General features: G+C 39.6%; 1 protein-coding gene across 1 annotated transcript in view; it reads right to left on the bottom strand.

The window, feature by feature from the left end:
* The window catches only part of PALMD (palmdelphin), a 59,701-nt gene extending 49,426 nt beyond the window's left edge, over nucleotides 1–10,275 (bottom strand). The window contains exon 1 of the mRNA XM_086391404.1: nucleotides 10,082–10,275. Coding sequence (XP_086247530.1) covers nucleotides 10,082–10,126 — 45 coding nt within the window. The 5' untranslated portion in view covers nucleotides 10,127–10,275. The remainder of the gene's footprint in view (nucleotides 1–10,081) is intronic.
* Between the last annotated feature and the right edge of the window lie 3,872 nt (nucleotides 10,276–14,147).

Raw genomic sequence — 14,147 nt, 5'->3', positions numbered from 1 at the left:
TTGCATTGGTAATGCCATCCAGCCATCTCATCCTCTGTCGTCCCCTTTTCCTCCTGCCCCCAATCCCTCCCAGCATCAGAGTCTTTTCCAATGAGTCAACTCTTCGCATGAGGTGGCCAAAGTACTGGAGTTTCAGCTTTAGCATCATTCCTTCCAAAGAACACCCAGGGCTGATCTCCTTTAGAATGGACTGGTTGGACCTCCTTGCAGTCCAAGGGACTCTCAAGAGTCTTCTCCAACATCACAGTTCAAAAGCATCAATTCTTCGGTGCTCAGTTTTCTTCACAGTCCAACTCTCACATCCATACATGACCACTGGAAAAACCATAGCCTTGACTAGATGGACCTTTGTTGGTAAAAATATGCTATCTAGGTTGATCATAACTTTCCTTCCAAGGAGTAAGTGTCTTTTAATTTCATGGCTGCAGTCACCATCTGCAGTGATTTTGGAGCCCTAAAAAATAAAGTCTGACACTGTTTCCACTGTCTCCCCATCTATTTGCCATGAAGTGATATAGTAGTATGCATATATTAATCCCCAAAGTTATTATTTTTTCTATTTTTTTAAAAAATTGAAGTATAGTTGATTTGCAAAGTTGTGTTAATTTCTTTTTTTTTTTTTTTTCTGATGGGACATAATCTTCTTTGGTTCTACTTTAATCTAGGGCTTTCTCCTACCTTGTATGGATGCACTTGCTCTATCTTTTTACTTCTTTTTGTATCAGAATTCTTTTTTTTTCTTTTGGTGAATTTTATTTTATTTATTTATTTTTAAATTTTATTTTATTTTTAAACTTTACAATATTGTATTGGTTTTGCCAAATATCGAAAGAATATTTTTAAAATGTATAATGTACATATAACTGAATCTCTTTGCTGTGCAGTTGTGTTAATTTCTGATGTACAGCAAAGAGATTCAGTTATACATACATGTATACATTTTATAAATATTCTTTTCTATCTCAGGATATTGAATATCCTGAGAATATCAATATCAATATCTCAGGATATTGAATATCAATATCTCAATATCAATATCTCAGGAATTGAATATCAATATCTCAGGATATTGAATATCCTGAGAATATCAATATCTCAGGATATTGAATACAATACTCTGTGCTATACAGTAAGACCTTGTTGCTTATCCACTCTATATGCAATTGTTTTCATCTACTAACCCCAAACTCCCCAAACTATATAATCCAGAAGATAAAAAAATAAAAAGATACATGCACCCCATGTTCATTGTTGTTTAGTCAATGTCATTCTGACTCTCTTTTATGACCCATTATGGATTGTAGCCTTCCAGGCACCTCTGTCCATGAGATTTCCCCAGGCAAGAATACTGGAGTGGGTTGCCATTTCCTTCTCCAGGGGATCTTCCTGACCCAGGAATTGAACCAGCGTCTCCTGCATTGGCAGGTGGATTATTTACCACTGAGCCACCAGAAAAGCCCATGTTCAGAGCACCACTATTCACAATAGCCAAGACATGGAAGCAACCTAAACGGCCATTGACAGATGAAAGGATAAAGAAATGTGGTATATACAGATACTTAGCTGTAAAAAGAATGAAATAATGCCCTTTGCAGCAACATGGATATACCTAGAGATTATCATACTAAGTGAAGTAAGTCAGAAAGAGAAAGACAAATACCATATGGTACCACTTATTTGCAGAATCTAAAATATGACAGAAGTGAACCCATCTACAAAACAGAAATAGGCTCACAGAGATAGAAAACAGACTTGTGGTTGCCAAGAGGGGTGGGGTAGAGAAGAGATGGACTCGGAGTTTGGTGTTATTATTTTTAATTGCAGAATTCTTGTCCTTGAGATGTCTTTATATCTAGATTTGGTAGTATAGATCGATTTTGAGTAGCCGTTATGTCTCCTTTTAACATGTTGTATCACTCCATGTCAATTATTGATGCAGTTACACATTGAAAACTTCATGCTTAAGACAGAAGCTAGAGGTTCAGAAAATTGCCTGGCTGTATGTCTAAAATGGTTTGAGTGAATCTCACTCAGTCACTGGGGTTTTACATAAAAACTGTAAGTATGGATCTCACTCAAATTATTCCTATGGTGTTTTAGGAAAGTTGACATGTCACAGGGCTCCTGGTGAGGAAGCTTCTTGAGTTTCTCAGAATGACACCACTGCCATTTAAATAAGTTGAATAAATTAAAATATTCTGATTGTGTTTTTAGAGAAGCTAGGTAGTTTCAGTCTGTAGATTAGGAAGTGGAAACTCTGCTTTGGTTCTAGCCTGAACTACACTGTATTGTTTAGACTCTTGTTAGATTTAGTCACTTAGTCTGTGGCTTGTTTTAATCACAGTTTTCTAAAGAAGCAGCTTTTCCTTTTCACCATCTAGTAATGTTGAGGAAGTTCATGGGGATCCTTGTCAGTAGAGGGCTTGGCAGAGTAGCATTATCACTCCATAGCACACTGGAAAAACCATCCCTGATTATCAAAAAGTAGTTTCCTTAACAAGGCATCAAAATTATTGTACCTCATCACATGGTCTCCTTTGTGGGTGGGCTATTATGTTTGGCAAAGAAATGTGGCATAGCACTTTTGTTTTAAGAAACCTTTCCCTCTCTGGAAGAAACATGTAATCTTAGCATAGCATTGTGGAAAATTGTGCAGAGGCTTTATTGTTTGAGTATACTGGCACAGGACATCTTTGCTTAGGAGATTCCTACATCTCCACGTACCATCTTTCTGTGGATGTCTTGGGACGGTCATGACAAATTGGGAGTTCTTTCCATAACTGTCTTAACCATGAGGTGCAGTGAAACAATGGTTCACTATGCTTCCTTTTAGTCATTATTATTTTAAGGTGTCCTTAGAATTCTAAACAACACAATGATCCAAATACATGTTAGGGTCTAACTTCTGTTGACATACAGCCTGGTTTGCACTTGTTTTCATGCTCTCATTTGTACAGAAGGAATGAATAGGAAAGAGATGGACTGGGCTTCTTGGACATATGACCTGGGAAGTCATACATGGCAGCACCACTTTCAGAGGGGCCCAGAGCTTCATTTGAATGTTTTTAAACTTTTGCTGTTACCACCTTGAAATTCTGAATACTTTTTGAACAAGGGTCCCCACATGTTCATTTTGTATTGGGCCTCACATATTATGTAGCAGATCCTGCTTTGAGGTCATTAACTGTCATATGAACTGTTAGAAAATACCGGGTATTGGGAAAAAGGTGAATGAGATGAGGTGGAGTGTCCAGTGAGAGGAGGCATGTGCTAAAGAAGTAACTAGAGGGACTTCCCTGGTGGTCCAGTGGTTAAGAATCTGCCTGCCATGCAGGGGACACAGGCTTGATCCCTGAGCTGGAAGGATCCCACATGCCAAGGACTAACTAAGCCCGTGTGCCACAACTACTGAGCCTAAGCTCTATAGTCAAGAGCCTGAACACTAAGCCCACGTGCTGCAACTAGAGAAAGTCCGAAGGTAGCAACGAAGACCCAGCACAGCCAGAAACAGAATTAATGAATTAAAAAAGAGAAGTAACTAGGATCTATGTGTATTTATCTTACTGTTTTAATAGTGGTCTTTGTATTGACTCTTGGAGAAGGAAATGGCAACCCACTCCAGTACTCTTGCCTAGAAAATCCCATGGACGGAGGAGTCTGGTGTCCATGGGGTCACAAAGAGTCGGACATGACTGAGCGACTTCACTTTCACTTGTATTGACTAGATTTCTGTTTTATTCAAAGAACTTTCTGCCTCCTACATTCCTATGTTTACAAGTCTAGAAAAAATTCCTTGGGAGTGGAACCAAATAGGGAGTGGATCTGGGGAAATGTAGAGCTCTTGATTATTTTGCGTCATGAGCAGCTTTGGCTGGCAAATCTGGCTCTGTTGCTCAAATTCCAGTGTCAGGGCTTTATATGGCTCATTACCAAATGGAGTCAGTCCTAGGCAGGTGCTTGTTCTTGTGATTACTGCCATTGTCTAACTTTTGACAAGCTCACCTCCTTCATCCATGTTCAAATGTCACCCTTTCCTTGAGGCCCTTCCTGACCATTTTACTACAAATTGCAACCTATCCCATCCCACTTCTTACACTCCTGAAAGTGAAAGTGCAAATTGCTCATTCGTGTCCAACTTTTTGTGACCCCATGGACTATACACTCCATGGAATTCTCCAGGCCAGAATACTGGAGTGCGTAGCCTTTCCCTTCTACAGGGGATCTTCCTGACCCAGGAATCGAACCGGGGTCTCCTGCATTGCAGGGGGATTCTTTACCAACTCAGCTATCAGGGAAGCCCCTCTGACACTCCTAATTCCTCTTATTTCACTTCTTTTCATTTAAAAACATGAGATGTAAATAAATATTGTGTGTTGTTGACGGTTTTCCAGGTGGCTCAGTGGTAAAGAATCCCGCCTGCCAATGCAAGAGCCACAAGAGATGTAGGTTTGATAAATGGGTTGGGAAGATCCCCCGGAAGATGAAATATTCATGCTGAGATAATCCCACAGATGGAGGAGTCTGGCGGGCTCCAGTTCATGGGGTTGCAAAGAGTCAGACATGGCTAAGAGACTGAGTACATATATTGTTGAAGTGAAAAATGAATGAGGTTTGGCACTTAGTAAATGCTCAATAACCTTTAATTGAAAGACGGAATGAGAGAATGAGTGGATAATGTGCATTTCTAACAGCTAAAAGTTAAACCTGAATGAAGTAAAAATGTCAGCTTTATTCTTACCCATTTTCTCCTCAGCTGGGTTTGTTCTCTATACATTGATTCTAGTTCTCAGGATTTTTTTGAGCTCACTAACTGTCCCCTAACCCCGGCCCCAAAGTACTACTTTTGTGCACTTCTATGATCTCTTGCAGTTTAAGATCTATGAGTTTTCCAGCCTGAGTATCCCCTGTTATTTAGTAACAATATTTTCCTAATGCCACCATGGGAATGGAAATAAGAAAATGTGTTGCTTGGGAAGGAGGGTAGGAACGGTATATAGGATATTACTGATTATCAGAAGATATTTCTGTTTTTGTGGGAAATTCCACTTGGGCCATTTCATCATTCTTCGAGGTGTACCATGTCTACTTCCAGAGAGGAACTCTGAAGAGATAACTCAGTCCTTCATGTCATTCTTTCAGAGAACACTGGAGACATTGGTAGCCTCAGTTCTGATAATATTTAAAGTGCATGTCTACTTTCTAGCCTTCTTTAATAGTTCTCCTTTAGTATAAAAATCAGCTATTTGTTAAAATACTGTCTTCTAACTTAAGCCTCAAGAGACTTTTTAATCAATATAATATTTACTTAGTTTGAAGTATTCTGTTTTACATTTATAATTGAAAACTTAAACTCTTTGGCTAAGAGATACTTAGAGATTAATTAATTTATTAATTTAGTAAGTTAAAAGTTGGCACAGATGTACCCCGTTTTATTGTGCTTCACTTTTATTTCGCTAGATATATAGTATTTATTTCCATAGATACTGCTTTTTAAAAACAGTTTGAAAGTTTGTGACAACTCTGTAGAGAGTGTCTATTGGCACCATTTTTTTTTAACAGCTTTTGATCACTTTTACATTTTGGTAATTCTTGCCATATTTCAAACTTTTTCATTATTATATTTGTTATGGTGATGTATGATAAGTGATCTTTGTTCTTGTTTTTTTCCCTTTGTGAGCAGTCTTTTTTTTTTTTAATTGAGGAAAGGCAATGGCACCCCACTCTAGTACTCTTGCCTGGAAAATTCCATGGATGGAGGAGCCTGGTGGGCTGCAGTCCATGGGGTTGCTAGGAGTCAGACACAGCTGAGGGACTTCACTTTCACTTTTCATTTCCCTGCATTGGAGAAGGAAATGGCAACCCACTCCAGTGTTCTTGCCTGGAGAATCCCAGGGACGGGGGAGCCTTGTGGGCTGCCGTCTATGGGGTCACACAGAGTTGGACATGACTGAAGAGACTTAGCAGCAGCAGCAGGAGCAGCATAGTGACTTGAGGGCTGTCCTGGTCGCTCAGTGATAAAGAATTCTGCCTGATAATGCAGGAGACGCATTTTCAATCCCTGATCTGGGAAGATATCCTGGAGAAGGAAATGGCAATCCACTCCAGTGTTCTTGCCTGGGAAATCCCATGGATAGAGAAGCCTGGTGGGCTAGGTCAATGGGTCACAAAAGAGTTGGATATGGATTAATGACTAAACAACAACAACATAGTTAGCCTACAATATTATATTAGTTTCAGGTGTACAACCTAGCAATTCAATATTTTTATAGATTGTACTCATACAAAGGTATATAAAATATTGACTAATTCCTTGTGTTGTACATTATGTCCTTATAACATTATTTTTTAGCTAATAGTTTGTACCTTTAATCCCCGTTACCCACTTTGCCCCTACCCAACCCCTTTCCCTATTCTGGTAACCACTAGTTTTTTCTCTGTATCTGTGAATCCGCTTCTGCTTTGTTATAATTGTTCATTTGCTTTATTTTTTTAGGTTTCACATACAAGTGAAAACATACACTGTTTGTCTTTGTAATCAGTGATCTTTGATGCTACTACTGCAAAAAGATTACAACTCTCAGAAGACTCAGATGATGGTTAGCATTTTTTAGCAGTATTTTTTAAATTGAGGACTTCCCAGCTGGCGCTAGTGGTAAGGAACCTGCCTCCCAATGCAGGAAGCTTAAGAGATGTGGATTCTATCCCTGGGTCAGGAAGATCTCCTAGAGGAGGGGATGGCAATCCACTCCAGTATTCTTGCCTGGAGAATCCTGTGGACAGAGGAGCCTGGAGTTAAGCGTCGTAGAGGAGAGTCGGACACGACGGAAGAAACTTAGCACTCACGCATGTGTGTTAGTTTTTAGACATAGTAATATTGCATTATGTTACATAGTTGAAACATAACTTTTGTCTGCACTGGGAACTGAAAAATTCATGTGACTCACTTTATTGTGATATTTGCTTTATCAAAGTGATCTAGAACCAAATCTGCAGTATCTCCGAGGTATGCCTGTACCTGGATAAGGTAATGAAGGAGAAACATGAGAGTGAGTATACAAAATAGAATCCATACTTGGTATACCCAAATGAAATGCATGTTCAGTTGCTCAGTTGTGTCTGATTTTTTGTGACCTCCCCGGACTTTAGCTCTCCAAGCTTCTCTGTCCATGAAATTTTCTAGAAAAAATACTGGACTGGGTTGCTCTTTCCTTCTCCAACCAAATAAAGTACCCTGTGTAAGCAATTGTTTCTGTGTACTTTCATAATTTTTTCTTTTATTCCCTTTAAGCCTTGGGAAGCCTTCTAAACAATCTAAAATTCAACTTACTGGTATGAGAAATAAAGGCACCATCACAGTGATTTAGTTTTCAATTTGAAAGCCTGATGTCACATTCCACATACTTGCTGTGTTCAATCTGTTTCTTTTCAAAAGAGGAACAAGAAGACTGGCACTTGATTCTATCAAGTTTCAGGCATATACATTTATTTTTCAAATTTCTTACAGCAGAAATAATGACTTTTTGGACCCTCAAAATCACGTGGAATAAATATTGCAGTGAAAATTATTTCATTTCTCAGCTAAGAATTAGAGGACTAAATTTTAGTATGAAAATCAAATAGATCTTAGAATGTTGAAAATTTTGTTTTCTAATAAAGTGAAGTCTGAATTGCTGTGTTTGGTTCCATTGGGCAGCTGTCTTTTGATTTTGTTCTTAAAGTACAAAATTCTGTTCTTAAAATATAAAATATATTTCAGTGTAGGGAAATAGAATTAAAACAGTTAAGATGAGATTATTGTCTCTGAATTTTAGTCTAGGTCTGAGAGTCTGAAGATTTTAAGTGCTTCTAAAAGCGAGACAATCCCTGAAAACTCTCTGGACACTGTGTTTTCATTTCCCTAGGGGGAAGGGGAATAGCTGAGGTGGCTTCCTGGGTAAGGCAAGGGTGGAGAGAGCTGGCATTTCCCAGGGTGTCCGGGAGGGAGATGAGTGGATGTGTTGTTTCCATGGACACACCAGTGCTCCATTTGTTCATCTTCAGTGCTGACCTATGTGACTGGACTTGGTCCAGTGAGGTATAGACTAGGGGAAATTTGTCCCCATAAACTTTTCTCAATTTTTTCTCTACAATTTTATACAAGTGTTTTACTTCCAAAATATAATTATTTTGTAATTTTGCTTTCTAGATATGCTTATTCTTTCTAATGGGATATGGTTAAGCTAACGAAATAATCCAAAAACTAGTTGTTATTATTATTGTTTTTTAATCATCATAAAAGTACACACCAGTATATTCAGGAATCTATTTACTCTCTGGTCTGCTTGTAAGATATTTAAAGCATTATGACTTTTGTCCTAGTTTTATTTGAAGTTGGAACCCTCCGTGAAAATTCCTAGTTTTCCTGAGTGTGGTCTTAACCTTAGAACATGCGCTGCTTCAGTAGGAGTTGTAAAGTGCAGCGGGCGTAATAAGGGCTGAAGTAAGGGTAGGCTGCGATTCAAAAAGGAAAATGTGGAAGAAGGAGCTACGGGTGGATTTCATCGGATATATGATTTAATTTAGTTAATTAGAAGATAGAAGGGTCAGGAAAAGCAGAGCTTGTGCCCACACAACTCACACAGTCTGATAAAGTAACCTTTAGACAACAGCTGTAATGTAAAAGGCCCACGCCAAAAACAACAGAGCAGGGCCCAGTTCCTGTCCCTTAAAGCAAGACAGCTGAAACAGTGGCTGAGTTTAACAACAAAAAGAACAAAGCAAAACAAACAATAATCCAAACCAAGGTTTTCTGAAGAAAGGAAAATGAACTAATTAGGAGTTGGACATTTCGAGAGCACTGCCTTATGGAAAAGTGCCAACTTTATCTGTGGACTTTTGGTTCCTAAACCATTGGCTGAGAAAATATTTCAAGTTACTGAATGCTTTCTGAGGGGAACTGAAACTTTGTATCTGTTTAATAAAAATTCTAAATTGGGCTTAGCATAATAATAATTTATGCTATGAGAATTTGAAGAGCAAAGAATAATACCTTTCTATTCACTCTAATTTTGCATCAGTTTTCTTTTCACAAGACAGGAAAGAGTTATTTTTATAGATAGTAATGTCCAATATACATTTAAATTAATAAACCCACATCTGTGATATTATGCATCAGTTTTTGAACAGTACTCTGACAGCTAATTTCAGTGTCAGAAAATGCTGAAAAAATGGAATGTTGATTTCTAAAGTGTTTTTTCTTTAAAAAAATTATATAATAAATTGTAGCCAATGATAAATGATTGTGCCAGAGATTTGCAGGTGACTGCCAAATAGAAGACTTTGTAAAATTGAAAAAAAGCTGGATCACTTAAGGAAAGTAATTCATTTCATACTTTGACTCTTTCCCAGAACAAACATAAAAAATGCACTCACTATTCTCCTTCCCGGTATTAACAAAATATTTTCCAAATCCATTGCATTGCATGCATTACATTCCTTTATCAGGATTTTATTCAGTTTGTGACTCTGCTGGAAACTGATATCTTAGAATTAATCTGATACATGCTTTTACCTACTTTTCTCTTGTTTAATCCTTAGCTAAAGTACAACTACATTCGTTTGAATTCTGTGAGGCTTTGTGGAACACACCACCACAACTACAAATAAAAAGCATCAAGTTGTTTTCTTAATTTCTTTTTTCTTCTCCTTTTAAAAGATTTTCACTTTTTGGTGAATTAATTGTTCTAAAAAGTTTCCAAGTTGAAGATCAGTTTCTTGATCTAGTATTTGTCAAATATAAATGTAAGGAAAATCTGTTTTTCAGGTACACGATAGTGTAGCCAAAGTGCCTTAAAAGCTTCTGACTGCTATTTAAAACATAGGTACGGTTTTTGTGAAAATCAAGAACATTTGCTCTCTACTTAGGTTCGGAAGCCCAAGAGTTACAGAGGGTCATCAGGGTTAAGAGAGCGGCAGAGACTTGCCCGTGAAAGGTGACAGTTCTGTTTTTTCACTAATGGGGCTCAGCAGCAGGGGCAGCAAGCAACGTGTCTGTCGTCCCTGTAAGCAAGCGCCTCTGTGAGTTATAACTAGGCAGACTTACTGTGATGGCCTGGAGTCTCTCCTTCACCAGCTCGGCTTCTTCCATTCTAGAAGTCGGGGACAGGCAGCCAGTGAGGGAAGTCCAAAGCTACCATAAAGCAGGAGCCTCCTTGGGGAGAGGAGTGGAGGTGACAGAAGAGAAGCCAGGAGAGACCCACTCCTGCACCAGTGGAGAAAAGCAGAAATCCCCGACTCGGCAGGAGCGCCTCTGAGCAGATGTACAGATCAGCCCAGACAGACACATGTAATGAGGGTGTGCCGGGGAGGCAGACGCTGAGGCTGCTGGCACAGGCTGACTGACAAGTTTGAACGGCAGCGGCACAAGCCCTTTTCCTTCAGGAGCTGCCAGCTCTTTGTTGCAACGTGCACAGTGAGCAAGGCACAGTTTCTTATTAACTGTTCCTTTCCCAATTCATTCTTCTCTAGGAGTAGCACCAGGAGCCCACGCTCTGTGTTTCATCAGCCTCTGCTCTAGCCACACACAACCAGACCTCTGCATGTGTGGGTTTGTACAAAGTTGGTGACCCCTACTCTCTCTCTACCAGACGGAGCCTTACCTTGACTGGGCCAAGTCACTTGCTTGCTTTTCTTCCTTTGATTGCTTTCAGATACTAATACAAAATTCTGGAGCAACTTTAGAATTTAATCTAGTGGTAAATTTACATCAGGCTGTCCTCACCTCTTCCTTCTCCTCCTATTCCAGCAGTGTGTTTCAAAGTTTGGAATCTTTAGGTCATGGAGAAATTAAAGACAGTGACGTGACTCTGTTAAGAACTTGGTCCATCAGCCGTGTTCAGTGCGGTTTAAATGTCAAGACCACTCTCTGTTATTTCTGTCTTGGACTTCTGTGGGATGGATTTCTTTCTTGCACCTTGTTCAGCAATGACACTCAGGAAGGTGGCCATTTTGACCTCACCAGTTACACAGGAGAAAGGAGTGTGGAGACTTTGAAAGTGTGATGAGACATTCTGTAACTCATGTAGTCTGACACCATGTGAGAATTCCTTGGCCCTTTGGCAAAAAGAAGTCAAGCCCAGTGAAACTCTTAGCTCGAAGCAGTCTTGGAAGCTTTATGATTGGCTTTGTCTGTTTTCTTTCCCCTACCCTTTCTTTAATTAAATTTTGATGCAATAAATCCTAATTACCATCTACCTCATTGTTATATGTGTAGATGCTGTCAAGCACTTTTATATCAACATTCAGCTACAGAAGTTAAAAGGATAACCCAAACATCGAACAAATGGTTTACTTTCCTTTGCATTATCAATATCAGTAATAATAATGGCTAATATTTCTTGAGTACCCTCTAAAGGCAAATTCTTTACGTTAGATTTATCTTACAAGAGGCTGGAAGATTTTAGCCCTATTTTAAAAATGAGGGAGCTGAGGATCAGAGAGGTCATTTGCCATACAGATAATAAACAGCAAAGCCAGGACTGGAACCTGGATTTTCTAACAGTCATTCATCAGGTCTGCCCAAGATAGGCTGAAGATTACATCCACCTTTGTGAGAAAGAGTTGGGCCCCCAGCTTCCTCCTCCATCTAGCTTCCAGAACACTTAGAGCTGGGCTTAAACCCCTTAGTTGGAACCCTGTAGGAATCTCCTTAAGTAAGCTTAGTGGCCCCAGTGAGAAAAGACTTCCCCATACTGTCATTTAAAGCCATCCCACCACAGAACCCTGTTTCCAGAATCTGGAGTTATATTTGAGAATAGTTTGTCCTTACTCGTCCATCCTCAAGAGACATTTAGGGAGACTAGAGAATGGGAGAATTGATCAGGTATGCACCAAGTTTGATTGCTATTGGATGAATATTTAACCATCAAAAATTTCAGTTTTGTTTATCTGCAGATCCTGGCTGACATTAAAGACAAGAGAATGATAGTGATAAATATCTCAGTCAAAATTGCATATTGGCTGCCCAGAACAGATGGCAGTCATCCAATTATTAACCTGGATCTTTTCCTAAAAAAATTTACCTCTCAAATCTCATTTCTGTAATGGGGAAACCCAAGTATTTTCTAGTGTAAGGGAAGGGCTAGATTAGATAAGAGAATCAGGGAACTGAGGAGGGAGCAAAGCTGTGATAACTGATTGGGATCATCATGTGTTTATTCAGTTATTTCATTGATAATATGAATTTGCTAATTTGCTAATTGTAAGCCTTTGCTGTCCATTTATTCTGCACAAATTTGTTGAGCACCAACAATGTACTAGGCATTCTACTAGATGTTTGACATACATGGATAAACAAAATTCCTGCTCTGCTGGAACTTACATTCTAATGGGCAGTAAAACATAAAATATAATAAACAAGCAAAACACAGGACGTGAGAAGATGACTATGTTGGTCTGAGTCCAAGATGGATTAAATATGTTTGATTTTATTAGGAGACTGACAGTGTGAGAGAGAATGGAGAGGTAGACAGCAAAGGCTGGAGATGGGGAGGTCTGGGAGAGTGGTCAGAACATGGTGCAAATCTGACTAGAGTGAAGGAAAATCGGGTGGAAACAGCCCAATTTATTGTGCAGTTCAAGGAAGATTGGCAAGTCTATCAGAGAGCACTGGAGCCAAAGTCAGCCACCAAGATGTCCTGTGTCTCCCAGGAATAAGCCTACTTTAGCATTCTTGCTAGATTCAATCAATGGCTGGGAGTAACTCTTAAGAGGCATGACGTGATGTCGTTCAGTCGTGTCCAACTCTTTGCGACCCCATGGACTGTAGCCCACTAGGCTCCTCCATCCATGGAATTTTCCAGGCAAGAGTACTGGAGTGGGTTGCCATTTCCTTCTCCATAAGAGGCATGGTCTTAGAGCAAATACAGGCATGGATTTCAGAGTACAACAGCTGGGACCCTGTGGTCAATTATTTTCCAATAGTTGGATGTCTGAGAGGCACATTCTCATGATAGCCACTGTGATAAATGCTGTGGAAAGCAAATAGAGCAAAAGAGGAGAATAAAGATCTCTAAAGGCTGACACCAAATCCTTTGACTGTGTGGATCACAACAAACAGTGGAAAATTCTGAAAGAGATGGGAATACCAGACCACCTGACCTGTCCCCTGAGAAATCTGTATGCAGATCAAGAAGCAAGAGTTAGAACTGGACATGGAACAACAGACTGGTTCCAAATAGGGAAAGGAGTACGTCAAGGCTGTATATTGTCACCCTGCTTATTTAACTTATATGCAGAGTATATCATGTGAAATGCCAGGCTGGATGAAGGACAAGCTGGAATCAAGATTGCTGGGAGAAATATCAATAACCTCAGATATGCAGATGACACCATCCTTATGGAAGAAAGTGAAGGAGAACTAAAGAGGCTTTTGATGAAAGTGAAAGAGGAGAGTGAAAAAGTTGACATAAAACTCAGCATTCAGAAAACTAAGGTCATGGCATCCGGTCCCATCACTTCATGGCAAATAGATGAGAAACAATGGAAACAGTGTCAGACTTTATTTTTGGGGGCTCCAAAATCACTGCAGATGGTGACTGCAGCCTTGAAATTAGAAGACACTTTCTCCTTGGAAGAAAATCTAAGACCAACCTAGACAGCGTATTAAAAAGCAGTGACATTACTTTGCCAGCAAGAGTCTGTCTAGTCAAAGCTCTGGTTTTTCCAGTAGTCATGTATGGATGTGAGAGTTGGACTATAAAGAAAGCTGAGCACCAAAGAATTGATGCTTTTGAACTGTGGTGTTGGAGAAGACTCTTGAGAGTCCCTTGGACTGCAAGGAGATCCAACCAGTCCATCCTAAAGGAAATCAGTCCTGAAGGAAGGACTGATGTTGAAGCTGAAACTCCAATACTTTGACCACCTGATGCAAAGAACTGACTCATTGGAAAAGACCCCGACATGGACAAAGATTGAAGGTGGGAGGAGAAGGGGACGACAGAAGATGAGATCATTGGATGGAATCACTGACTTGATTCCATGCATTTGAGTACACTCTGGGAGTTGGTGATGGACAGGAAAGCCTGGCCTGCTGCAGTCCATGGGGTCGCAAAGAGTTGGACACAACTGATCAACTGAACTGGACTGATCTCCAAACTGCTGTTTGAAAA

Source organism: Bos grunniens, chromosome 3 (genome assembly GCF_055505025.1).
Source record: "Bos grunniens cultivar Pamir isolate PY7600 chromosome 3, Bosgru_T2T1.0, whole genome shotgun sequence".
NCBI classification, from domain to species: Eukaryota; Metazoa; Chordata; class Mammalia; order Artiodactyla; family Bovidae; genus Bos; species Bos grunniens.
Note: the sequence above shows the minus strand (reverse complement) of the source record. Positions and strands in the feature narration are given on the sequence as shown.